Source organism: Scophthalmus maximus, chromosome 17 (assembly GCF_022379125.1).
Source record: "Scophthalmus maximus strain ysfricsl-2021 chromosome 17, ASM2237912v1, whole genome shotgun sequence".
NCBI lineage: Eukaryota > Metazoa > Chordata > Actinopteri > Pleuronectiformes > Scophthalmidae > Scophthalmus > Scophthalmus maximus.
This window is the reverse complement of record NC_061531.1, coordinates 17637858-17662627: the sequence shown is the minus strand read 5'-3', so window position 1 is coordinate 17662627 and position 24770 is coordinate 17637858. Positions and strand designations below refer to the sequence as shown.

Below are 24770 nucleotides of genomic sequence, written 5' to 3'. Positions count from 1 at the left end.
CCAGTTGACTGGCCGAGTCTCCAGAGCCTTTCCGTGGGTTAGCAGCACCATCTGCAGGGCCACAGGCAGCATGAGCCCCCTGTTTCTACAGATGACGGCTGCTGCTCACACAGGACATGCTGGAAAAAAGGTTATCACGAGTCAGTGTCATGTCGTCCCCCAAAGACATTTCAAGAGACAACAGGAGCATGTTTTAACATGAGTGAGTGTACTGACCTGCCGGTCCTGGTTGAAATTCTTTAGCAACCAACTGCAGTAGTGACGTTACAGCTTTTGTGAGATCCTGCAAAAACTTGTACATCTCTAGTACATCTCTTTTTTTTTTTCTTTTTCTTTTTCTACCTTTCCCCTCTATGAGCCTTCATATTTTATTTTGTACTACTCTAATATTACATTTTTTTAATCTTGAATGTGTCAATAGAGGACTAGCAAAGGATGAATTGTCTTGTATGGTACAACAACTGTTTTTTTTTTTCTCTGTCCCCGCTCACTAGTTTGGACAGCGCTTGACGATAACACAAATACAGAATCATAGATTTTGAGGAATGGAGACAAATCCTTGTGATGTGACAGTTGTGTGTGTGTGTTTTTTTGGAGTATTTTGTTTTTTTGAGGTTGTCTCTTAATGTAATGTGCTTTTCCTTTTGTTGTTCATGTATTTACAAGGGAATTTCTGAAAGGATAAGAAACAAAACATACTAACTAAATATCATCCATCCGTCCATTATCTATCAGTGAGTCTCCACAATAAAAATAAGTGACCTTGTGACCTCATGTTCAATGTGGCTGCAGCATCGCTGGTTTGATTCCAGCTGGGGACCTTTGTTACAGTCTGTGTGGTAGCTATATATCCTCAAGCCCCTATCCAACACACACACACACACAAAATATAAATCCTGACACAACTGAATAATTTATGGTTGTCGACAAAATACAAAAATCTTTTGACTTGTGTGAAATGAAGAGAAGGGAACTTGGTTTACTGAAATCGTCTTTTATTTAACATGAAACACTGTCAATAACCAGCGCATCAGTGAACACAACATTATATGTATATATTTATATTTACTGTATAACATAATTTATATGGGGTTTGGTGGCAAGAATGCTTTTTGACAATGACTCTTTGTGCTTGTCATTCACATCGAAATGAAAATAAATAGGACAAAATGCAATAACAGCGACACCATCGCTAAAACCAAGAGAGCAGGGCGACTGATATGACGTCAAGAAACACTGAGTTATTGTATTTGTACATCTCCACCGTGTCGGCCTGATGGGAAATCTCGATCGCAGCGAGGAGGAGGAGGAGGAGGAGGAGGAGGAGAACGTGTTGGCAACATATGAATTAAAAAAAAATATTAATGTCAAGGCTGAGCCAAACGAGGCCTTTTCATGAAACACAAACATAACAAAAAAGAAAAGAAACACATGAGCACAGATGGCGTCGTAATACTGTTAAACTGAGCATAAAGTGGAATGAAGAATTATCTCACAGTGTTATTTTATATATATATATATATATATATATATAAAAAAAGGCAGATTCGACACCTGTACTCAAACCTACTTATGTTTTTTGGGGAGGACTTTGTGCAGAAATATCATTTTCTCCTGCTCTGCAGAGAAACACGAGCAGGTAGAGGCTAGATATAATATAAAAACACAGTTTGTTGCGGGACCCCTCCTCAGACTGGACCGATCCGCCGGAGGAGAGCTGGAGAGGACGACACGGTGCAAGTGGCAGATAGAAAAGGAAAAATTCTTCTTCTCCACTTCTTCTTCTTCTTCTTCTTCTTCTTCCTCCTCCTCCCTCCTCCGCTGGATCACTGACTCCCCTCATCCCACCTGAGAGCATGATGGGAAACCATCAACCATCATGGGCCCTGAAACAGATGGTGTCAAACATTTAGAAATACAATATTCCCAAAAGATATTATTTATTATTCAGAAACCTTATTGTGGCTATGCACATATATCTACCTAGGCCCCTCTTTGGGGATATTTAATGTTTATCCTCCCTGTAAGTCTTCTTATAACAACACGCAGTGTAAAATTTCAGCCTTTTAATAAATAAAATATCATATTCATCGTATAGGCTTACCGTGGTCCGTGATGGAGACCAGGGATGCGGGAGAGAGAGGAGGGGAAACAACACACGCACATCCCGTGCGCGCTCGTTGAGCGGCGGCCCCTCACCATCATCCTCTTCATCATCCTCTTCATCACAGGACGTAGATGATGTAGGAGAGGAAGACGAGGCCCATGATGGCGAAAAACATCAACACCAAAATGTCCACCATGATGGAAATGGTGTCGGAGAGATGGACGATGTCGGTGTGCGAGGAGGAGGAGGAGGAAGAGCAGCTACGACAGCCAGTGAAGAGGGTTCGGCGAAGATCGGCGGCGGTCGGGAGTGGGGCCGCCCGACTCCTCCCCCTTCCTCCTCCTCCTCTCTCTCCGAAGCAGGAAGCGAAGGTGTATTTATTATCTCCGTCGTGTTTTAGCACATGGTTTAAACTCTCGAGCCTGAGACTCCCACAGCAACGTAATCTCAACTACCCCTCGAAATGTAACGTTTTAAATTTAAGAACCAGTGTCCGTTTTGAGGGAAATACACAAAGGCGGAAAACAAGCCGGACCTGACAGGCTGAACTCGGGGTGAAAACGCCCTCGGCCTTAAAGGGCGACGTCCTCCATTGTCCGACCGCGAGGCCGAATCATTTTAAATATTCATAGTTTTTTAAAAATGTATTATGTAATGTCTTTATCTTTTTTTCTATTTTGTGTTGATATGTTTTCAACCACTGCTCGAAATAAATGAAAACGTTTACTTACATAATCTCGCATTCCTCAAGTGGTGAAGATCCTGCATGAACATGGAAGATATTAAATGCAAGAACATTTTCATCAAAAACTTTTTTGTGTGTTAGTGTGTGAAGAGCTGAATGTATTAATCTGTGTCTGAGGCAATAAGAGTCGATAGAGGCTCCTCTGGGGCCCTGAAGATTTAAGTAAGACTGTAAATTTGTTATTTCTGTTTTGTGATTTGATTAAATTCATATTTTCCAGACAACAGTGATATTTACCTGCATTATGATCATTTTTTATGGCCCCAAGGTTATTATTATCTCCCGTGTCTACTTATTAGTATAGATTACGCAAAACAGACCTTGGAAGAACTCATTACATTTTGGTGTGGTTGTGGATTTAAGGGGGCAGAGTCAATATATTTCTATTTTTAATGTTTTATTACAAATAAAAAAGGAGGTATAGTCACCGGGTCTGGAAGATGAAGCCAGTGCGGAAGTGCCTGAAGCCTGTATTCTCTCGAATCACCAGCAGAGGGCGACTCCACTGGTAGTTTCTATAGAATTCTTTGAGAAAAATGACTCTGTACTTCTCACTTGATTTATAAGGCCAGTAATTTTTTCCCGGAGGAGCAAATGGTGTCAATATTTAGTTTCAAGTCTTCTTCAATACAGCATGATGTTCATTTTGTGAATTGAACTCCACTGAAAATCCAGAAAATGAAGATGGCGCTGGTCAAAAATGCTAAACCAGAGGTTTCAAAATGGCGACTCGCGAGACCAACGTATGAGGTCACGGCGGGTCGCCACTTGTCAATCATCTGTCGCACACATGGTAAAACCCCTAAAGACATGAATCAAAGAACCACAAACTAACAGTAGCAGGAAAATTTGGGAAGATGTAATATTATTTCAGCAAAGGTTAGTTTATGGATCTCCGAGCACATACAGATGGAAACCATGGAGGTGACGGGTCCAAAGTATAGAGGTCACGAGGCTGGTGGGACAGAAGTTTCCACAATTTCTGCTGCGCGACAGACGACGCGACACAAACGACAGTCTTGAGAAAAATGACATTTTTTTTTATTTATTGAATCTGCAGAATCATTAAGTACAATTTGAAGTGCTGTAACAGGGCAACAGGAGATGATATCAGGTCCTTAATTCTGAGTATGTATTCAGTACGAGTTTTTGGATACACAATGTATGTCAATATGCATATGGTATCTTTATTTAATTTTTTTTATTTAAAAAATAACTAAATGATATCAAAAACGAAAAAGCGATGAAAAAAAAGAACGATTTAAGATGGAATGCACAAGAGTGGTCTGAATGCTAAAACCCTGCGATTGGTGGATTACATGATTTCACTCTGCAAAAGTCTACACAGTATATGACCAGTATCATAGATAAGCAGGGGAGGAGGGGGGGAGTTTCATCAGAAGCGCGGGAGGCTGCAGGGAAAGAGGGATGGCAGCGGAACGAGTGGGGACGGGACACTAGACAGAAACAGGGCTTGAGATATGTTGTTATTTTTTTTTTACGGTTCAGTAGATGAGCGATGCCAGAAGAGCAGAAGAGCGATATTCGACGTTCAGAGGTTCAAACTCCTGACTGATATCCAGGTCAGACAAAACACGAGTCTGGGAGATTGCTGCCCTCCATCGACGCCGCACACACTTGCATCATCACACGCTAATTTTTTTTTAACCTTGCCTTAACAAATCCATCCTGAGCCTCACTTTACACCACACTGGCTTTCTTTGGCCACTTCAACATTCCACCACCCACCGACGACCCCCGAGACAAAAAGAACGTTCACATTCGGATGTTACCCGCAGAGTAACGAGAGGCTACGAGTAGCCTTGTTATTAAATTAAATTTGAGCCAGGAACAAAAATCATGTCACAACCTCCAACTTCCCCCCAAGAGAAACTCAACCTTGAGCTCTAAAGCAGATTTCTGTTTGAGCGTCTGCCTTGTAAATAACATGTATCCTGTTGTCAAGTGGAGGTTGATGTACAACACAGGCGCACGCACACGCACACACAAACACACACACACACACACACTTTACTGTACAGTGTGTGTTCATTCGTCTTGTTTGGCAAATCCATTAACCAGCGCGAGGTGTAGTTATAATTTTCATCAGCACTGTCACAATTTATTACATTGGAAAGTTGCAAAAAAAAATTTAATGAATGTTCAACACCAACTGACAACTTGCACCAAACTGATCTTCTCCATGAGTCAACTTTTAAAATCACATCACTTCCCCCTTCTTCTTCGCCACATTCACAAAAAATATCAACCACTTCCCCCGGAGCACCATCACCTGTAAAAACGTTTCCCTCTAACTTAACGTTTATGATACATATACTATTGTACAATGGTGTCTAGCTACAATAGTTGAGAGCCTTGTTTTTCTTTTTTGATAAAGCTGGAATATTTTGCAGCCCCTCCCTTCCCAACCCCCAGGATGAAATGGCAAGAAAAAAAAATGGGGGAGAAGAAGAAGAGGTCTCTATGGTCACGGGCAAAATCGGATTATGTTTCCGATGAGGTCCTCACAGAAATACAGTATCTGAGTGGAATGATTCCGCATATTCTGTGTAAATAGCCAGCAACTGAAATGCTTTGATCTTGTGTTTATTAAGCAAAATTTCTTTTGGCTCATTCACTGTAGTTGGCAAGTAACATGATTCACCTGCCAGATTGAGTTACCAACCTGCCCTTTTTTGGGATATTTGATATGACCAGAACATAAAATAGAAACTCTTTCGGCAGCATTAATAGAGATATGTTAGTCAGAAACAGGGTTTTGAATGTGGGAGCGACCGGCTGATTTCTCCCCACGACATGTGGTCCAGAAAAACTCCTCTCATCTCCATTCAGAAATTGAGCTGCTGGTTTATTAATTTTATACACTAACATTTTCCTTTTCTATTCTTTTGAAAATAAGCTTCTTACAAATAACAAGAAAAGGCCAAGGAAGAACAGCATGAGAGAGAAAAAAACATTTGTCACCACAGCCAAGGTTTCACCAAGTTCTCTCACATCAAATGGAAAAACAGATTGGAATGTTCACTCACAACAACAGTGGAATAAATTCAAAATAAAAAAAACAAAACATAAGAGTTGTGCTTGGCCCTCTGTATTTTTTATACACGTGTTCGCTGTGATTTTGTAGCAAAAGGGGGGAAAAGCTCCTTTCCCTCCTCCATCATCATAACTCAAACTCTAAGTAACAGGACAACAAAAAAAACAAAAACGCGCAGAGACGATAAATCCACACCGACGGAGGTGATGTATTGAGATGGACCGACGACGTCCCCTAACTTTGTCCCTGATCCCCCCTGTAACCCCCGACAACGCTGGAGAAACGGCGACGACAGGCGGGTGCTCTTCAGTTAGGCTGCGATTCCAGTTTTCCACGAATACCCACAATGCAGTGCTCAAAAAACACGAGGGTCGCCCTCTCCTTGAGCACGCTAATGGAACGGCGAGATGTGAGTGTGTCAATCTATAAATATAATAAAAACCTCTCTGTTAAGACTGATTGGTGCAACAGGATTTGAGGTTGAGGGAATGTACACAAGTCCAACAAAAAAAAGAAGAAGAGTATATTCAAGCTTCTGGCTGAGATTCTGCACTGTGTTTCCAGTCTGGCCAAGATCACGCTGCAAAATTAAAGACGGGGAAGAAAAAAAACATCTAAACAAATAAGCCTATGAAAAGTCACACCCACCCATACTTCAAACTTAATTTTCCTCCAGAGAATAATGCCTGCAGCCGTGGTGAACTGCCTCATGGTGGGAGAGAAAAAAAAGGAGCTTTTTGAATTATTTTTCCTCTCTACTGTCGTCAGTAAGTTTTTAAGTGCTACAGCGAGGATGGAACTGTGTGACATGGGCACGACCACCTGATTTATGGGCGGGGATCTGTGAGTTTATCTTTTAAGACTTTCAATATTTTCCAACTAGTGACAACAAGAGAGTGGCGCCAGGATTCGGGGGGGGGGAGTGAAGGGGATGGTGATGAACATCCAAAACTAGAGAACAGACATCAGCACAGAGAGGCAGGCAGACAGACGGACAGAGAGACAGACAGATAGACGGACAGACAGATAGAGGTTGTCTGTGGTTGGCGAGCAGAACAGGGGGAGCAGAGAGGGAAAGTGGGGTTAAGGGGGGGTCGGGGCAGGTGGGGTTAAATTCTCATAGGACAGATTAGGGAACAAGAGTAAAATCAAGAGAAAGCGGCGTTAAGATGAGATGGCACTGGGCTTTTCCTTTCCTTCTTTCCCTCCCTTTCTCTACCTCTTCCTCCTCCCTCTTTTTCTCTCTCTCACTCTCTCTCTCTCTCTTTCAGATGGCCTCCACGTAGTTGGCGGGCAGCATGCCCTGCTGGCCGGTGCGCTCCACGCGGCCGTACATCCAGCCCTCGTCGATCTGCTGCACGTCTACGATCACGTCGCCGTCCATGAAGGACACCTCGTCCTCGTCGGCGGCGGAGTAGTCGTACACGGCCCTGTACCGCTTCTGTGGACGGAACACAAGTGACACGGAGACGCTCAGTCGGGTTCCTGAAATCTTCATGATTGATTTGATCTGCAGATTACTTTCTGGAAGAAATGATTATTAGTAGTTTTGTCCACAAAACAAAACCAAAAATGTAAAACAAATTGCCCAGTGGGATTTCTTCAAGCCTAAGTTGATATCTTCACTAGAGCTGCAGCAGTCAATCGATTAGTAATCCATTACTAAACTAATCGCCAACTATTTTGATAATTGATTAATCGGTTTGAGTTGTTTTTAATGAAAAAAACAAATGATTTCAGCTTCTTAAATGTGAATATTTTCTGGTTTCTTTGCTCCTCTTCGACAGTAAACTAAATATCTTTGGTGTTTGGACAAAACAAAAACGTCATCTTGGTGTTTGGGAAACACGATGATCATTTTTTACCAAATTATTTTCCCATCTTTTTTGTCCGTCCAATAGTCTGAAACCCAAAACTTTTCAGTTTTCTGTCACACAAGTCCAAGAAAACCAGTAAATATTAACATTTGAGAAGCTGAAGCCAGTGGACTCTTAAACGATTCATCAGAATCCTTGGTAGAGGTCAGGACCTACCCCGGCACTGGGAGGTGGGCCGCCGGCCGCCTGGCGCGCTGGTTGCGCTGGTTGCGCGGGCTGCGCTGGTTCAGGAGCAGGTTCAAAGTTGTAGTTCTGAGGCCCTGCGGAGGACTGGTAAGCTGCTGGTGATACAGAAGAAAACAAAACAGGACGGCAAATTAATACGTACATAAACATAAACTCTAATGCTGATATACAGGGATTCAGCAGCAGGCTTTGAATTGTGTATGAAGTGTATTCTGTTATATTTGGGTGGAGGGGAAGTGAGATTGCAATGCTTACGGCTAAAATGCCTGCTAAAGCCAGGTGTGTATACATCTGCACTAACGGAGCGAGGAATTCAAAAACATGGCAAGTCAATACGTGCATCCAGAGGCTCCTGATTTCACCAGTTACACAACCTGGTGAACAATGGCTTAAGTGTAAATCAGGCGTGTAGAAAAACAAAAGGTCGTCCAAGTAACATTCTGACAAAAGGTTCATAATGTTGCTCGTATTATTTTCCTTAAACTTGCTGAGCTTCAGCAAATTTCTTTTTCGTCTCGGGGAATGAATGACACGGTAAAGTACAAATATTGGAATTACTTTCATGATTTAGAAACACGGCAATGTCTGAGGCAGAGCTATTCAGTCTGAGAGGGTTAATTAAATGCACAGGAGGAGGAGGGAAGTGAACAAGTTGGGACCGAGATCCCTGTGGAGTGGTGTGACTCTATGGAACATCCAGCCAGGTGAGCTCATACAGCCTGTGGCTTAAAAAAGATGAGGCTTAAAGAAAAATGTAAACGTGGTGAACTTTGCTCAGAGAACAGAAATATCGAATGTGATTATTAGACATTGAAGAGTAAATGTAAAAACATCGATAGAGGTAGTTCAGGTTTTATTTAGTATGTTTTTTGGGGGGATTTTAGTGAACTGATCACAGGCTGTTTATAAAGATGGACGACGCGTCTCCACTTCTTCCCGTTTTACAAAAATTAATCTGAAATATTTCGGAATACGGCTGACATCTGAGATGATGCTTTCCATTAACCTCTCCCTCCTGCTTCATACTGTACTTCTACAACTCCATTCTCTTACACTGCTGCTGCTGCTGCTGCTTCCTCAGTCAGCGCCAAGTGTAAAATGTGTGTTTTAATAAAAGTTGTCTTACCTGGGCTGGGGGAGCTTGGCTGATGTGGGGCCTCTCCTCCCATCTTCCTCTTCTCAAACTCCTCATGGTACTTAATCTGGTTAGAGACAAACAAAAACACTGTCAGGTGAAAGAAGAAAATCCATAAACCTTGATTTGATGGATTAATGAATAGAAGTATATAAATGTATAAATATCTATTTATTTAACGCCCACATGTTAATTCTTTATATCATCAGGTCTGAAACAATTGTACTAGAGATTTTCTAGCCAGTTTAAAACCACGTACAAAACCATTTCATGAGTAACATTAATCCCAACAGCAAACAAGAAATTTTTTTAAAAAAAAAATATTGTGAATTCAATTTAAACTAAAAAGAAAAAAACAAACATGTGAAACGCTTTTTTCTTCTTCCAGGAAGCTGTCACAGCGTGTAGTTAATCTTCTCTCCACCAGAGGGTTCCCACTTGTCCACCAGCATTCCACTGTTCTTGGTGATAGGTGGGGCGCACTGCGTGTAGCAGCGGAGGCCTCGAGAGGCGGCTTTGACGCTGAGAGGAAATGACATCTCAGCAGCGGGGCCGGAAGTCGTGTGAGCTCGGCGTTGCATAGCAACCGTCGCTGACACATCACAGAGGACAGGTGAGGTGAAAGAAAAGGCCTGGACGCTTGGGGTGAGATAGAAATGCAGACAGGTGGAGGAGGAGGAGGGACAGTGCACTTTAAAGTGTTACTTAAATCCATATAAGTTATAAACTCAGGTGTAAAGAAACTGAAGAGTTCATGTTCACTCTCACAACGTCTGCAGTCGGTGTGACAAAGGCAGCATTCAGGGCTACAACATAAAGCAAGGCCACATTGAATGATTGTCTATGACTACACTAAATCCAGCCCCCCCCCCCTACTTATTAACAGGCTGATAACAGACTGACTCACAGGATTAACAACCCTCGATTCTTGCCCCCGCTCAAAGAGCCCACTGTGCCTGGTGGCGTTTCCAAGTGTGAGTGTGTTCTCACACACACACACACACACACACACACACACACACACACACACACACACACACACACACACACACACACACACACACACACACACACACACACACACACACACACACACACACACACACACACACACACACACACACACACACACACACACACACAGAGGACTGGATGGGGATGATGGAGTGTTAGTGCACGGACGGGCTGAGAGAACACAGTGGCTGTTCTCAAGTGCAATATGCTGAGTGAGAGTGTGTGAGGGAGATTATTTGGGGTTTTGTTCTGAAGGAACAACTCGAACAGATAGTGTATAGTCCAGGCTGCTACTGATCTAAACTTAATCCTCCTGATTCTTGCTTTTTTTGTGTGTGTTTGGCACGAGGAAGGCGATGGGAGACGGTCGAGAGTCAGAGAAGGAGTAAAAAAAACAAATCTAGATGAGAAGAGATGAATAAAAAGGCTTTCACATTAAAGACATTCTTTGTCCGGCGGGGGAAGAGAACAAAAAGAGAGCGAGATAAGCTCCCTTTCCGATTGGCTGTGAATGACGGCGGGCGATTGCGAGCAGATGTCGTGTTTATCAGAGTGACTGATGCGCCCACGATGCACCCGAATCAATCCCACCGCGATGCACTTGGTATCTTGATGTGGCTCGCACCCATAAATACATGTAATATATGTGTATCTTCCTCCGTCTCGCGGATTCCCCCTTGATCTCGGTCACGCAAAGATCTTTCATCACACGAACGCCGTAATTACCCATCACCCTCCACACTAATTATACCATTAGCAAAAGGCCCGGTGCCGAGCCGTGCCATTTTTGTGTGTGTGTGTGTGTGTGTGTGTGTGTGTGTGTGGCGACGCCATGTTTTGGTGTCTGAAATAAAAGGGCCTTTTAAACTGCTGACTTGAGCCGTCTGGAGACACAGGAGTTAAACACTGTTTGCATTTCTGCATGGCCGACCTGTATTTACAGAGAAACGGCGAATCAATAGCAGGAGCCGAGGGAACGGAAGAGGGGAAGAGAGCGGTCCGTGTGGGGAAGTGATTTGAGGAGAATGAAGAGCGATGTGAGCAGGAAGACGACTGACGGTTACCGACGTCAGTGAGTAAGTGGGAGGAAGACAGATACTATGAAAAAAAAATTAAGGATTATATTAAATATGATGAAGTGCTGACTATGCAACATATAAGCAGGACCTAAAAATGCACCTGCCTTCAACACTACCCCAGGGTTTGAGCTGCGTTTTAGTATGGAAGAGGAAAAACAAGAGACTTTTGGAAACGATGACACAGTCGCCCGCATTCACTTCCTGATTGGTTCTTTATAAGTCACGACCCGACCACCAGCGGTGAATGCAAAGCGTTACTGACACCGTCAGCTGTGGTTCTGACTCGTCATTGGTCAAAGTATATTTTTTTAGTAGTATTTTCTGTGACTAAGCGCAGAGCCATTCACGTACACTGGGCGCGTGCGTGCCAGTGTACGTGAATGGTCATGTGTTTCCAGGTGTCTTCATGAATGCAGAGATCGTTTTGGGTGGGCTGTGATATCAGCAATTCTCAAGCAAGGAGAGAAATCTTCTCAGTGGACTTAATATAGCCCGATTACTTTCCTAAGTGAACAAATCCTCATTTCCGTGTTGGCAAAAGAGATTATAGTCCTGTAAACCAATCAATACATACCAGACTGGCTTTATACCAGACAGGTTGACAGGGAGGCAAACAGTTCTGTTACGATTAAGAGACATTAAACGGACGAGTGACACTTACATTGCTGATTTGATCCTGCGTTTTCTTAATTCTCTGGAACTCCGGCGTGTCTGTGACCACGCTGAAACCTCTTCCTCTATTCTTCTCAAAATCCTCCTTGTAGAGAAACTGCAGAAAACAAATCACACGGTCACGTTAGAAGAAGAAAAAAAGAGACAAGACAGTTCCGTTGCGTTTGTGTGTGTCAACGAGGAAAATTCCAACAAACGCAGCACAAATGATTATTTATAGATCACGTGGCCTAGATTTGTTCAACATACAGATAGACGTTCTTACTTGGAACTGGGAATCGTTTCTAATTTCTTCTACATAAACATTATGATATTGTTGTTGTTTTTTTAATCCACAGTGTCTGTGTCAACATTACTGTATAAGCTCTTGAACAATGCTCGGTGAATGGATCAGCGCCGTGTAATAATGAGCTGCATGTTGGCCTGATAAAATATTTTCATAGCAGCGAGGATGACGGTTTTACTGTCGCCTTTATTGCAGCTTGACACCATTAGATAACGAACATGAAATGTCCCTGAAATGTCACCTCTAATGAAATGAACATACTGTTAATGGCTTTTGTTTTTGCCATAAGATCTTAGCCCATATTTTAATGAATTTTAAAATGCTACTATAATTATTATATGTCTATTTCGTGGGGTTGTTCGTGTTTCCCTATATAATCCATCAAATGTTGATATTAACAAATCTGTTAGAGATATAGATTTTTTGAAGGAAAGGAAATCAAGCTGTCCTCTATATTTCCATGTTTCTGACGACAGATATTTGTTCCATGGAGCTTCTGAGATTGAATTAAAGCTTTAACCGTCGTCAGTGGTCTTGGATTAAATGTATTTCAGCAAAAAGCATCAACTGCGTCTCGGTCCAACCGCCGGTAACATTTAGCAGTGACTGTTGAGTGTGAGTGAGCTGGATGTGTCGTAATATTTTTGCAATGCTGGTATTTCCCCATTTTCTGAAATCATTTCTTGTGAATAAATGATGACTTAAGAGTGTGTGTGTGTGTGTGTGTGTGTGTGTGTGTGTGTGTGTGTGTGTGTGTGTATGTGTGTGTGTAAAGTGTGCTAGAAAAGGAGGGGTTGGCCATGCATATATTGCTTTGTGTTTTGTGGTGACGCTTGTTTCCCGTTTGCTGGGGACTGAAGACCTTACATACAGGAAGTGGCAGCAACCATATATGGTCACACTGAGAGGTAGTGTATGACAAATACTGTTTGTGTGTGTGTGTGTGTGTTTCCAGCCCTCCCACCCTATCCTGACCCTAAGGGCTGAGGAGGAAATGTCCAGCCCATGGAGCCTGAGATGAGTATCACAAATTATGAAATGCTCGTTTTTGTCGCCCTCACTGCTTCCCTGTGGCTGATCTTCGATATTCAAAACCCACAACTGCCGTTCTCCGTTCTGCAAACCTGAAAACAGGAAGTCAGGATACATGGTTTCATTTCTAAAACAGCACCCACACATTCTGTCTTTTTGCCCTGACGGATCTCCTTGCTCGGCAAACGCCGTAGCATCTCAACGGTGACAAATCACTCTATTCCACCTCCCCACACCAAACCCTCACTCCTGCCTCCATGGCGACTGCTCGCCAATATCGCTGCACTCCTCCAGGAAAGGAGCCTGCTTGCAGGGAACAAAAGCTCCATCCTCTCCCCCCACACAGTGTGCACATAATGTCTGACACTGCCAAACAGGAGTGCTGACCAATCCTCCCTCTCGTCTCGTGATGACACGACGCGACACGGCTGTGATGCAGTGATGATGTGTGTGTGTTTGTGTGATGATGCACTGTGGTGTGTCTGCTGTCACCACGGGGCCTGAAGTCCAACTGATTTGAAAACTAGAACATGATGATTCCAATTCCACGGGAAATTATACGTGGCTCTCTCAAGCCTGCGCATAAAAGATAAGTCGTGAAGAAGATTAATGCAGCCTGGACCAATCTTTGTCCTTCGCTCGCGCTCCGCTCACATCAGTCAATGCATCATCATCCTCCCCCCCCTATTTTCATCTCTCAGACTCGGTTCCCTTTGTCTTTTTTGGATCCATGCAACAGCTCCTTCTTCTCCTCCGATCCTTCCTCTCGCCCTCTCTCTGTCTCTCTGCTGCTGCTGCTGCGTTTTCATTCATTCATTCATATTTTACTGCCTCAACAGACGCAGACATCCCATAGAACCGGAGCTCGTCCCCATGATAATCTTCCGCTCTGCATCTATTTGCATTCCTGTAGCTTTTCCTTCCTCTGGGGATTTCACTTTTATCTTTTCCCTTTCACCCTTCCACTCCTCTGTGGTGGTGCCTTCCTGTCTCTTCCTCTTTTTTTTCCTTGCTCATGTGCGCCTCATTGCTCTCCGTCCACCCAAATTTGCTCCCTCCAGTTTCTTTATTTCTCCCTCTCTCTCTTCCTCTCTCCATCTTGTTTCTTTCTATTTCCCCCCGCAAAGTCTTGTAATGAGGTGTGACAAACCTCTACTCTGCTACCATAGCAATAGGTTTCCCGTAGCAACACAGTAGCTGCGGCGGTGGTGAGGGGGTTAGATGGCCGCAGTTATCTGCAAACACTTTCAACTTACTTACAAAGTGAACAGCACAATAATACTTTGACAGCACACAATCGTGCAAAAGGCTTCTCTTCCTATGAATACATTGATTCATATGTGCAAGCAGTGTGTGTGTTCAGTTTGTATTTTCTTATATGATTTATGGGGATTCATCTGAAAATTAAAATCAAGTGAAATGAGTGAAACTTTTCAAATATAGCTCTAATATTTTGCAATCTAACAGCAGGTTCTTCAAAAATTATATTTTCCAGAAGGGGGTCTATTCGACTTCAAGTACAATCAGCAGCTCTCTAACCACTTCCAGACACTTTCTACTACTTGTACTGTATAAGAATAACAAATAATATTTAATATTTTGAGCCTGACTGATATATATAACAGTTGGCCGATAATGTTGCCCAATATGAGCCTTTCACAGGCTTATTGATATAAGCGCTTATGACATATTTTATTGTACAGAACAAACGTTGTAGACGTTGATGTATATTTTCCTAATTGAAGTTCTATATATTTGGTTGTATTTGTGTTTTCTTTTTATCTATTGTTACTTATGATAAAGTTTATGGTTAAACAAGAATAACGACATCTTAGGAATCATTGACAGATTTAATATATATATATCAGCCGATGTATCGGAATCGGCAATCATTTACTCCCTAATATCAATATCGGCATGTGCCCCCAAAAAGCAGTCAGGCTCTAATCTTTAACAAAACTGCCAAACATACAGTGGTTACAGCTTATATGCTTTGTTTATTGTGTACGGCAACAGATTGAATATGATTATGATTTTAGACTGAAGCAGGCAGTGTGAATAAACCTGCTGAACTGTGACACATCACAACAGCCCCCCCCCCCCTTTTTTTCCCCACCGTTTTATGACATTTCACAGGCAAAAAATAATAGGCAGATTAATCTATAATTAAAAAGTTACAGCCCGACAGAGAGGACTCTACTTTAAACTGGTGCCACTTGGTTGAAGGGACCGTTTGATCGTGAATCATTCTAGACCCATATCCTTTAAAAAGCTTTGGGTATTAGTGGAATCACTGTCCACAAGACCCACGCTGCTCTTTATTCAAAATCACATAAATCTTTCATGTTGCGCACATATCTTTTGTTTTGTGTATTACAGAAGCTCATTTTTTTTAGGCGCCTGTTTACGTTAAACCCTTTTGTATAATCACTGTCTCGTGGTCGATGGGTGAGTGTTGGCTGTGAGGTCGGCAGGGCGCACAATCCGTGTAGAAAAACACCATCTGTCCCTCAATCCCTACAGTTATCTCCCTCCCTGTACTAACCCCCAACCCCAATACTCCACAAATCCCCCCCCCCCCCCCCATCACATGTAGTGTTTTGACACCGACACACTTGGATAAGATGACTGACGTGCCTTGTTTGATAAGCCCCGCCCCACTCTCCGGACAAACTCTCTGAATTTGAAGGAGCGTCACTTAAAGCCGATCGCACCGACGGACAAGTTCCTCGAAACACAGCGGAGACATCGTGGAGTGAATAAGAGAAGTCACGCCTCACATGACAGTCGTCAAGGGTTGACACGTCCGTCTGCCCCGCTACACTTTTCCACCACATATAATAACATTTTATGCCCAATCTATGTGTGATGTGTTATTCTTACTACAACTACAGGAACCCACAAAGGGAAAACATTGTTAAGCGTCTGTCGGCGAGTACTGATCTCTCCGTCTCTCCGTCAGGGCCGTCTTTATTAAGGCAATAACACATGACCCAGTTCAGATGGATATTTTAGTCTCATGGAGTTTTTTTTTTTTTTGGTCTCTCAGAATATATTTGGGTCTTTTCTTTTTAGCCTCTGCTGAAACACTATAGTGGTGTTTTCTAGCGTTACAAAACAGATCTAGATGGGTGACTACTTGGGAGAAAAAACTGATTATTAGGGCCGATAAACTGGCAAAAAAATTTTTTGCCTGCAACAAAAGAAGCAGGGGAAGAAGTAGAACATCAGTAATGGGCCGGAGAGCAGAGGTCCCAGTAGCACTGCATTTTGAGCCAACATGGTATAAAAAAGCACAACAAAATTAATGGAGCTATAATCCAGTTTGCAACCATCATAAAAAATAAAAAGGCATACGAGTGACAGCCACAAAGTAGGTTTTTTCTTCCCAGAAAGAAAACTGGCAGTGCTTTTCTCCAGAGTTTATTCTCCTATTTGATATAACGACTGGGACATAGAACCTCTCCAACAAATAAGCTATTATTCTTGTTTTAGTCTGAAGAAGCAAATGGCCATTTCATTGTCTTCATTTATTTATTTTCTCTCTTGGACATTTTATCAAAATATTCTATAGCCACAGACCTCCCAGGGTTCCCAGGCCTCCCTTCACGTCTATTACTGGTCCATTGTGAATCAATTTCATGCTTGACTTGTCAGGTGTGTCTTAAAGCTTTGAGCACGCACTTATCTTAAATGTTTACACTTAGGTCTGGATTAGGGCTGATGAAGTTATCGGAGAGTTGACTTTGTGAAGGTACTTACTGGCAGATCTATTTTTTAAGGTGTTAACTCAAAAACAGTCTTTTCAAATTAAGCATGTGTTTTTATTACCTCCTGCATGGAACAACGCCACGGTGTGTGAACTAACTGTGCGTGCGTGCGTGTTTCACAGCTGCAGTTTGGTTTAGCGACGGGTAAGTTACTGGCACCGAGAGTTACCTGGCTCTGCATCTTGCTCTGATGTTTGAGGCGGAGGTTCTCTGGAGTGTCAGCCACACAGGTAAAATTTGTCTTGGGGTAGTGTCTGTGAAATAAAACACACAAAACAGCAAAAGAACGTCAGTACACCGTAAAACAAACCAAGCACACAGGCAGATGCCAGCTTTTAGTCAAGACTCCCACTGTGACGCTCAAGCCAAGATTCTCGTGGGGTGGGGTAAAAAAAACACCATAACTCTAACAGTGTGCACTCTGTGGCCCCATAGTGGGGGCATTTGTTATTCAAGGTGGTCTTGAGGTCGAGTTAGAAAGCCCCTGTAGACAAAAGGCATGTCAGTAGAACACACAATGCTCTGTCAGTGGGAGCCCAGGTAGTCTGGAAAAAGAGGAAGTGCAGGCAGGGGCCGTGTGGGGCGGAGGGAGCTTTGGAGGAGAGCCATAGCAGGTGTGGAAAACATTTTTCCAAGCTTACAGGCGCACACACAAACACAAACACACACATGGGGAGACTTGTGGGCATGGCCCTGTGAGGGACAACGGGAAGAGGAACAGCACACAACAGACAGAACAGGGTCAAAGACACACTGGGTGAGTGTGAATGATGTCACAGGCTTCCAGCACAGCGAGAGGGCGAGTCTCTTTTCTGAATGGGCTTCTGGGAAATGTCTTGACCGTCAAAAAAAGCGTTACCACCGCATCCTCCCACTGAGAAACACTCTTCCTGGAAAGAACACAGCGAACTATAAATATACTCTCAAGTAAGTTCAAACGCACATCGTCCATGCAGGCATGCGGCTCACACTGCACAGCATCGCTCCAAAAGCCATTCATCATCACACAGCTTACTACTTATTGATCACCTTAAACCGCTGTTGTGCAATGCAAAGCATGAGGCAGTGTTTTTAATACACTGCCGGTTCCTGAAGGCAGCAAAAAAACACACACATGGCTCAGATCCAGCAGGAGAGGGAAGAGCCCTCGCAGCTCATCTAATGTGGACTGCAGTTCCCAGCATGCCTCAGGGCGCTGGGTGACCTCGAAATGTCTTCCACTGCAATCCGTGCCTCTCGGTAACCCATTTAGGCAACATCTCACCAGCAACTTATCTTCCATTTCTTGGGGAACGATCAAAGTAGGAAACTCGTGATATACAATATATTTTTGGGGCGTGTTTCTTCTGGTCTGTGGTGAAACGCACTTCCTCTCACAAGAGCGTCACTGTGCCCGACTACTCCTGCTTGTCTGAGGCTGTGCGGCCTCGAACACACACACACACACACACACACCCTCTTGCCGTCAGCTTCAGTTGGCAACAGCCTTTGCTGTCAACTTCACTGTGACTTGAGAAAACGGTTCCTTGCAATCAAGGATCCGTAAATTGCCAACACAAACACAGGGCAGGTATTTGCAGATATGATCTTTTGTGAGTCAGAGGCTGCCTCGTAATGTGTGACCTGCGTGCGTGTGACCGAGCTTTGAGGGTTATATGGATGAGTCACACGAGAAAACTCAACTATCGGTCAGGTTGTATAACGAGCTAATGAGTCGCAGACGGGAGAGGGTGACACATGCACAAACTCAGTTAGCCCTGTGAAAGCTAAAAAAAGAAAAAAGAGGGAGTGATCAAAATGGAGGGGAGGCGCGGCGCTGTGGTGTTGCAGAGAGAGGGCGCAACCGCATGTGTAGTTTTAACACATGCACATACACGCACACACAAACACACAAACTGCCTACTGTTTGCAGTGTGGGACCAGGAGACGTTGCGGCCGGCTCGACCCTGTAAAGACCTGGAAAGGTTGTAATGCATCATTCAGGTTGAACATTTCAGCTGCACGTGATCCAATTCAACAAGTTGGACGACTGACTGAGGGAGCAGGTCACTGTGAAATGCTTGGAAGCAGAACACACACACACACACACAGTAGAGGAGCAGTACAGTAGTTGGGGAAGGTAGGATTAAAATTCCTCTGAACTCAAATATGACACTTCTTTTGATATTTTCCCGACGAGGCCTCTCTGCTGGTCAGCTTCCAAAGAGAAGGAGCCCTTCCCACATTCACACAAAAGAAACTCGCAGCAACTTCACAAGTTACTCATTAACAACATATTAACGAATGACCTCCGCTGCCATTTCAGATGGAGTGAAACTAGCACTCGTTGTCAAGGCTAAAACTTTGTTTCATTTGTGACAAGTTGTAATAACACCACAGCGATGCCCAGATTAATATCAGTCATTAAGACAGTGTCCCTCCAAAGGCTCCAAGGGGAAATGAAAAATTTTAATGTCTCACTCATCTGGCCCTCCCCCTAAATCTCCCACAATCCCCTTCTGTGACTCTAGTATCTAATCATTGACGGCCACTGTCGGGGAAGAGGTGGGTGGGAATAATACGGTGAAAAACAAACTAACTCCTGTCTCAATTACCACGGTTCCAAATATAGAGGGGTAACGATGAAAGTAGTTTATCCCACGGAATAATAACAGGGAATGTCGCCGTCTTCGTAGCATTCCTTTCCCGAGGCGGGAGCCTCTTCCCACTGACGATGTTTACTTGAACGTAGCTCATTTTTAAACAAACGGAAAGGAGCAAAAATAAACAGGCTCTGAAAGGCCTCGCTCCTGTTGGCGGCGGGCAGCGGAGGGAACATTGGAAACAGGAAAAAAAAGAAGCCACTTTATTCCGTGGAGATAAATGTGATAGTAAGAGAAAGAGGCCTGTTGTAGATGGTTAATGCCTTGATATAGATATGAAAGATGGGATGTAGGGACACTGTCAGAATGAAAAAACAAGGCTAGGGTGAGAAGGAAAAGCACGGAGCGTGTGTAAGTTATAAAAAATATTATTTTCTGTTTCAGGTCCGGGTGAAAGATAGAAGATGGTAGCCATCTTTGATGCTCTTATGGTGACCCTGCGTTATTGTGTTTGCTTACTTAATGCTGCCAGGTGATAATAGGGCACATGTCAAACTGTCAGGTCTTTTGTTTGTTAATAACATCTGTGTTTGCCCAACAATGTCATGTCGAAAGAAATCTCCGGTGAAAAAGGCTCATTACGTGTTTTTTTCCGTCTCAGATGTGAGGACAGATGTGTTCTCCAGTGAGTCGGGTGCGCTCCGGAAAAAGGTCGACACGTTTGTTCAACGTGGAAATAATTGTTTACATGAATGTTGGAGGTTTTGGATCTACTGAGGAATAACTTTTTAGGGGGAAGTGAAGCTTTTGGGATTCTGGTAGCATTTTGAAATCAGCCAGACCCGGCATGCGGTTTTAGCTAATACCTTATGTACTGTATACAGCATTTTTACAGATAAATAACTGAACTGATACAAGCAGCTCTATCTCTGTGTTTTCTTTCAATCTTTATCTGTTGCCTCTTCCTCCTCTTTTCTTATATCTCTTGCTCTTCAATAGCTACAATTAACCTTTTTTCTGACCCTCTCCTGCTGCCTCTGGTTGAAGCCTGGAAATATTCGGAACGGATTAATTGGATAGAAAATCAAACAGGCTGGACATTCAGCTTCCCCCCACATGTTTTCTTTAGTTTCTAGGTTCTCTGTTTTTCTAATAACTCTGGTCTACACTGTTTTCTACGTTCATATTGTTATCCACTTGTGTATGCAGTCGATAGGAACTAGGAGCTATGTTACCCGTATTCTCTGTGGGAAAAAGCCAAAAATCCTTCCTGCTTCGCATGATGTGGTTTAGATTCATAGTGTGAATGAACTAAGGGGCTATTAACATGCGGGTCAATTGTCAATGTCTCTGACAATGGACATTGAGAATGGAGGAGGGGCCATTCCAATAGCTCTACAAGATTTTACCTATTTGAAAAAGTAAAACAAGAAAATCAATGTTCATCTCTTGGAAGGCTGTCACAAATAAATCTATGTATGAGAAACACTGGTAGATGACGTTTATATAAAAACAGCCAAATTAGGACAAAATACAGACACTTCTTTGTTGTCCAGTCTGATTGTGTCTCAAGGCCTCAACGGTAACCAGGCAAAAATGTCACACACATGGACATGAACATGGAATGTTTCCTTAAAAAAACAAAGAAATAATAATAACCAGTCATGCAATTTACTCCAGGCTTGGAACAAACGACTCGTCGCTGCCTGTTAATCACGAACAGGAGACAAATGCTATAGAAAACAGCTGACCGCAAAGCTAGGCATTCCACCAGAGTTTCCACTAGGGCAGAAAATGACAATGCAGGAGTGACGTCTGCTCTGATTTATTTCCCTGGCAATAAAACGGCATTTCAGGAGAAAGAAAAAGAGAAAGAAAAAGAGAAAGAAAATGCAAAAGAGCTTGTCACAACATGAGGCAACGCCTGCTCTCTGCATTCCCTCTCAGAACATGCACTCACTTTCACAAATAGAGAGAGAGAGAGAGAGAGAGAGAGGGGAGGAGGAGGGAAATCATTATAAGTAATGGGAGAGGAGGATTCCGTGGATTCCTGATGAGCCTTTTTAGTGTGTGAGAATGTGCTGAAGCGCGAGTGGACATGTTGGTTTCCAGAGTGTCCGCCTGTGTCACTGTAGAGGAACTTGAGGAATTTTCTTTGTTGATACCCCCCTCCCATCCCACCCCCCCTCTCCCAGAGGAGGAGGAGGAGGGGGAGGGGGAGGCCCTTTCCCACAGCACATATAGGCCCTTTTCTCAGAGGGGGGAGCTGGAATAGTCACAGATAAACAGAGCAGAGGAGGGAGAGAGGGGCCGTAGTTGGGTTGCAGCGCACACGCACACACACGCACACGCACACACACACACACACACACACACACACACACACACACACACACACACACACACACACACAGAGTCCTATTTCAGTTTGTGGACACGTTAAACACTGCGGTCAGTGTCTTTGGGACGAAGGCCTAACCAGTTTAGTATGAATGAAAAGCATGGGAGGGGCCTATACCCTGAGCGCTTTGTATATAGGCTACTATATATACACACACACTATATTAGCCCCGCCCCAGTTTCATAATGATATCCCAGATCTTTTTTATACAACATTGAAGATCTATAACTTACCGTTTTGTACCATTGGTTCGTCGTAGAGCTGTGTGCAGCGCTCTTTATCACTCTTTAGTCTCTCTCTTCGCTCTCTCATTCAGTCAGACTGACCAGCAGCATGTTAACATATCTATAAAGTTTTTATAGACCACCACCATGATCTATCAGCTCCAAAAGACAATCATCTGGAGAGACCCTCCCGAGTAATATACCCACCAAGTTTGGTGAAAATATGTCCATGCGCTTTTGTTGAGTTATTTTGAATACACACACAAAACACATGAAATGATGAGTTTAGAACAACTTACGCATTGCAGTATGGTCTCTTGTCGAAGCCTTTGTAATTCTTCATGTTTAGAGTCATTTTGCAGACCTCGCAGCTGAAGCATCGTTTATGCCAGCACTGTCAAAGACACAAAGACAAAGAGAACACAAAATGATGAGGAACGGGGCGATCTGAGAATATTTGTTGAACCTGCCAGACAAAAACACACAATAAACTCAGATAAACCAATAAGCACAGGAAAGATAATTCTGAAAAAAAGAACTCATTTCTCATCCCTTGGGGTTTCCCGAGGACAGAGGCTGAGGGCAAACTGAGACAATAGTGACCGTTAAAGAGTGTCGGCTTGCGCAGTTGCAAAGAAAACCTACTTCCTCTTTTACAAGCAAACTAAATGGTTACTTGACGAGCATCTGTGTCAGTTTTCACACCGTCATCATTAGACCGTGAGCTTGCTTGTTATGTGTGCAAAAAGGTTGCTGTGTTTTCTACATCGGTTGTTTTTCAGTTGGCGCTCCAGAGCTTGTGCTTGGTCTTCTTGACATCCACCTTTTGACTCCCCTTTCTGTCAGTCTATTCATCTCTGCATGTTTCTTTAGCTCCTCTATCCAAGAGGCTGTCTCTCCATCTTCCTCACTACCCTTCCACCCACCCACCATCCCTCCCTCTCGCCTCCTTTCCTTTTCCCTCCTGGCTCTAGGCTGATCAGCGGCCTGAGGGTTCAAAGAAGGACTGAGGGAGGGAGGAAGGAATGGAGAAAACCGGGAGGGAGGGAGGGAGGGAGGGAGGAAACATGAAAGGAAGGAGAGCCGGAGAGAGCAAGAGGAAGGGAGCAAGCAGGGGAGGGGGTGGGCAGGAGAGAGAAAACGCCAGAATGTGAAGCAATGATCTGGCTGCTCCTGTGATCATCAAGGGAAGGAGGAGGAGGAGTGCAAAGACACAGAGAGGGAGAGAGACATAATGGGAGGGAAAGAGAGAGGGAGTCCTTATTAACATGGCCTTGGGGTGCTGTGACATCCCTCGTTCTTTCACCCACTCTTCATCACTTTCTCCACCGAGTGCCCACAAACACAAAAGCACTAATCCAAACAAAACAAACAGCAACAGAAAAAGACCATGAGGACAAAACTGACGAAAACACATCACTGCACAAACACCACTGCAGCGATGGATCTCTGGTAAACGCCAGCAATGGTGCAAGTTTCAGATTTCCACACACACAAGTCTCCTCAGGAAAAGACAGAAGAATCTATCATTTCCCTCCTTGTGCTTGATAACCCAGCACTGATTCACAGCTGGCTGTATATATATCGGCAGGAAGTTGGGGTTGGTGGAAGCTGCAGACTCATAGAGAGAGAGAGAGAGAGAGCGAGAGACACTCAAGGCAGTGACTGTGAATGGAAACACGAAGCACAATGAGCTCTTCATGTCATCCTTCATTCCCATTTGTGAAAGACCTAAAATGTGCCTTCGGGCTGGACTTAAGAACAGTTTTTGTCTGTTCTGTCTGGATGTAATGGACCACACAACGTGGTGTGCACTGACAACAGGCAAGTCAATGTGCGTGTGTGTGTGTATTCGTTTTAAAACTCAAACAGTCTCTGTACACACAAGCGTTTTAGCTCCATATCATTAATCCCTGTCTATACGAACACACCTGGAAACGTATATCTCGTGACCACACATGTACACTGAGCATGTGCGTGCTGGTGTAAACAGGAAGTAGTTTGTCTTAACTCTACAGTTAATTGCTTGGTTACAGAAAATACTACGAACGAGACACATCAATGGTTGAAAAGTAAGAGCGGGAATTTCTTCTCCCAGACCGAGAATGACGTGGCAACTAGCGCTGACAGGAAGTGTTTACAACGTTTTGCATTTGCCCCTGGTAGTTGGGTGGTGACTGACAAGAACCCACCAGGAAATGACTTCGGGTGGTGGCGTCATAATCTGCAGATGTCTCCCGTTTTGGACCGCCCATACTACAACACAGCCGCGGAGTATTTCAAACTAAAACGGGGCTAGCGGCGTTCCCAAACTTCTCCGTTTTAGGCGGACAGTAGACGTAAACACAGCAGCAGCGATGTGTTTTTAAAACGTAGTAATGTGGATGAAGTCTGCGACGCGGGTATTTTTATTTGAGAGCAGGTCCCACGGGCTCTGTTCAGCTGAGCTGTGAACACACCAGGCCAAGCCTTCGAATGCTAACTCCTTATCCCGCTACCGCCCAGCTCGAGGCCTGAGGGAGTTGCAGATGGACACATTGTGTTACTCTCTCCCATTGCTCTCCCGGCCTCGCCATTGTTCTGGCTCGTCCCGCAAACAGCA

At 43.7% G+C, this 24770-nt stretch overlaps 1 protein-coding gene and 1 long non-coding RNA gene across 3 annotated transcripts in view; both read right to left on the bottom strand.

Moving 5' to 3' along the window:
• Positions 1-974: 974 nt before the first annotated feature.
• LOC118289478 lies at positions 975-3015 on the bottom strand. Its single transcript, XR_004786073.2, has 2 exons — positions 2105-3015; positions 975-1886 (listed from the first exon to the last, which is right to left on the bottom strand). It is a non-coding gene; the product is annotated as an uncharacterized LOC118289478 (long non-coding RNA).
• Positions 3016-3871: 856 nt separating this feature from the next.
• The window catches only part of lasp1 (LIM and SH3 protein 1), a 28518-nt gene continuing 7619 nt past the window's right edge, over positions 3872-24770 (bottom strand). Inside the window, exons 2-7 of one of the 2 annotated variants that reach the window (XM_047328027.1) lie at positions 22468-22562; positions 17131-17215; positions 11863-11970; positions 9100-9175; positions 7944-8065; positions 3872-7351 (exon numbers count right to left, since the gene is read on the bottom strand). In XM_047328027.1, the coding sequence (XP_047183983.1) occupies positions 7178-7351; positions 7944-8065; positions 9100-9175; positions 11863-11970; positions 17131-17215; positions 22468-22562 (660 nt within the window). In that variant the 3' untranslated portion in view covers positions 3872-7177. Of the gene's footprint in view, positions 7352-7943; positions 8069-9099; positions 9176-11862; positions 11971-17130; positions 17216-22467; positions 22563-24770 lie in introns of both variants that reach the window. The other variant, XM_035614647.2, reaches the window with a different exon arrangement.